General features: G+C 30.9%; 1 protein-coding gene across 1 annotated transcript in view; it reads right to left on the bottom strand.

The window, feature by feature from the left end:
* Positions 1-1772: 1772 nt before the first annotated feature.
* The window catches only part of LOC108687286 (radial spoke head protein 6 homolog A), a gene marked incomplete at its 3' end in the record, with an annotated part of 5360 nt that continues 5276 nt past the window's right edge, over positions 1773-1856 (bottom strand). The window contains exon 11 of the mRNA XM_018192981.1: positions 1773-1849. Within this exon, the coding sequence (XP_018048470.1) occupies positions 1773-1849 (77 nt within the window). The remainder of the gene's footprint in view (positions 1850-1856) is intronic.

Here is a 1856-nt window from a genome sequence, read left to right as displayed (position 1 = left end):
TATATATATATATATATGTTTATGAAACTAATAAATCATAAAATTAGTATTATCAGTATCGTATTATCAGTTTTTTACTCTTAATCACTTACATTTGGATCGCAGTCATACGAACTTCCATAAGAGCCATCTTTAAAGGCAGAATCCATATATAGATGTTGCTCAAGATTCGAGATATGGTCTTAAGCTAGTGCTTGAGATATCATGAACTCAAAAAGTAAAGAAAAACAGGAGGGAGTGTTTGACACAGGGAATAGAAAGTTACTTTTTAAAAGTAACAAATTACAGTTATCGAGTAAAAAAAATAACAAGTTTCAGTTACTAGTTACTGATTTTTAAAACTAACTTGTTACAATACCGTTATTTGAGAAGATAACTTTTCGTTATTTTTCCGTTATTTTTTTAAAATCGACGACTACCATCACAGAGGGCTTACTAATTTCAAGCGCTATAAGCTTGTTCAATCGTACCGTATCTAATTGTGTGCAAAATAACGATAAAAATAACTGTATTCATTTTGTTACCAAAAAAATGTAACTTCATTACCGTTACAGTTACCTAAGGAAAAAAGTAACGCAGTTACCAGTAGAATTACTAAAAAAAGTAATTATAATTCCGTTACAAATAACGAGTTATTTCCATTTTCTGGGATTGTATTAATAGTGAGGGTAGCTAATTCCGCGGACGGATATAATACGTCATGGCAGCCATCCATGATTAAGCGTCCACTTTTTTGACGTTTATAAAACAGGAAAAAGATCTTTAGCAACAAAACAGCTCAAATTATTAATAAATATTGTAAAGAGCACCATGGTGCATTGCCGGATGTGTGCCGGACATGTGGTGTAACTTTAGCTTGAAATGGAACAATCTTTCATCGGTTAGTATTATCAATAATAATGAGAATTTTATGTTTTGAAGGTTATACTCTATCGTATGTATATTAATGTATACTCAAAGAGTAAAGAGAAACAGGAAGAAATATATTAATAGCGGAGATAGTTAAATCTGCAAACATATGTACGTCATGGCAACCATCTTAAGTGTTCACTTTTTATGCTAGTATATATAGTCACTTCCGTCCGCTTGTTTGGAACAAACATTCCCTCCTATTTCTCTTTACTCGTTGCATGAACCAATCATATTAGCATCTTAAGCCATTGCTTGAGATTGTTTTGAGATTAAGAACAAACTATGGATTTCGGCCTAATAGTATCTTGAAACTGTGAACTGCTGAACACGTGGCGTCATCAATGTATAAAATAGTATACTCTCAATGCGATAGCGTGAGTATATTCGATAAAAAAGATATCTTTTCAAGATAACATAGCGAATGATTTTGTATATTTCTTCAAATTATTTAACCTTTATTGTAATAATATTACATTTATTTTCTTAGGATGTGTATATTACACACCTAATAGTGTGCGTATATGTGTATATAAGTGTGTGTGTGTGTGTGTGTAATTATTTCAAGTTTCAAGAATGCTTTGATGGTAAAACTACATTATTGTCACCATGGACCATATAATCTCTTAGTGCACTTTTTAGAAAAATACTAATGTTACTTATATTATAATGAATCGAAAATTTAGAAATATATCATATGTGATAACATTCCAAGAAAGTTATTCATCATCTTCTTTGTTTACTTCTTCTTCTTCTTTTTCTTCTTCTTCTTCTTCTTCTTCTTCTTCTTCTTCTTTCTTCTCCTTCTCTTCTTCTTCTTCTTCTTTCTTCTTTTCCTTTTCTTCTTCTTCTTCTTTTTCTTCTTCTTCTTTTTCTTCTTCTTCTTCTTCTTCTTCTTCTTCCTCTTCCTCTTCTTCTTCTTCTTCTTCTTCTTCTTCTTCTTCTTC

The sequence above is a fragment of the Atta colombica genome, unplaced genomic scaffold (assembly GCF_001594045.1).
Source record: "Atta colombica isolate Treedump-2 unplaced genomic scaffold, Acol1.0 scaffold204, whole genome shotgun sequence".
Lineage (NCBI taxonomy): Eukaryota > Metazoa > Arthropoda > Insecta > Hymenoptera > Formicidae > Atta > Atta colombica.
Note: the sequence above shows the minus strand (reverse complement) of the source record. Positions and strands in the feature narration are given on the sequence as shown.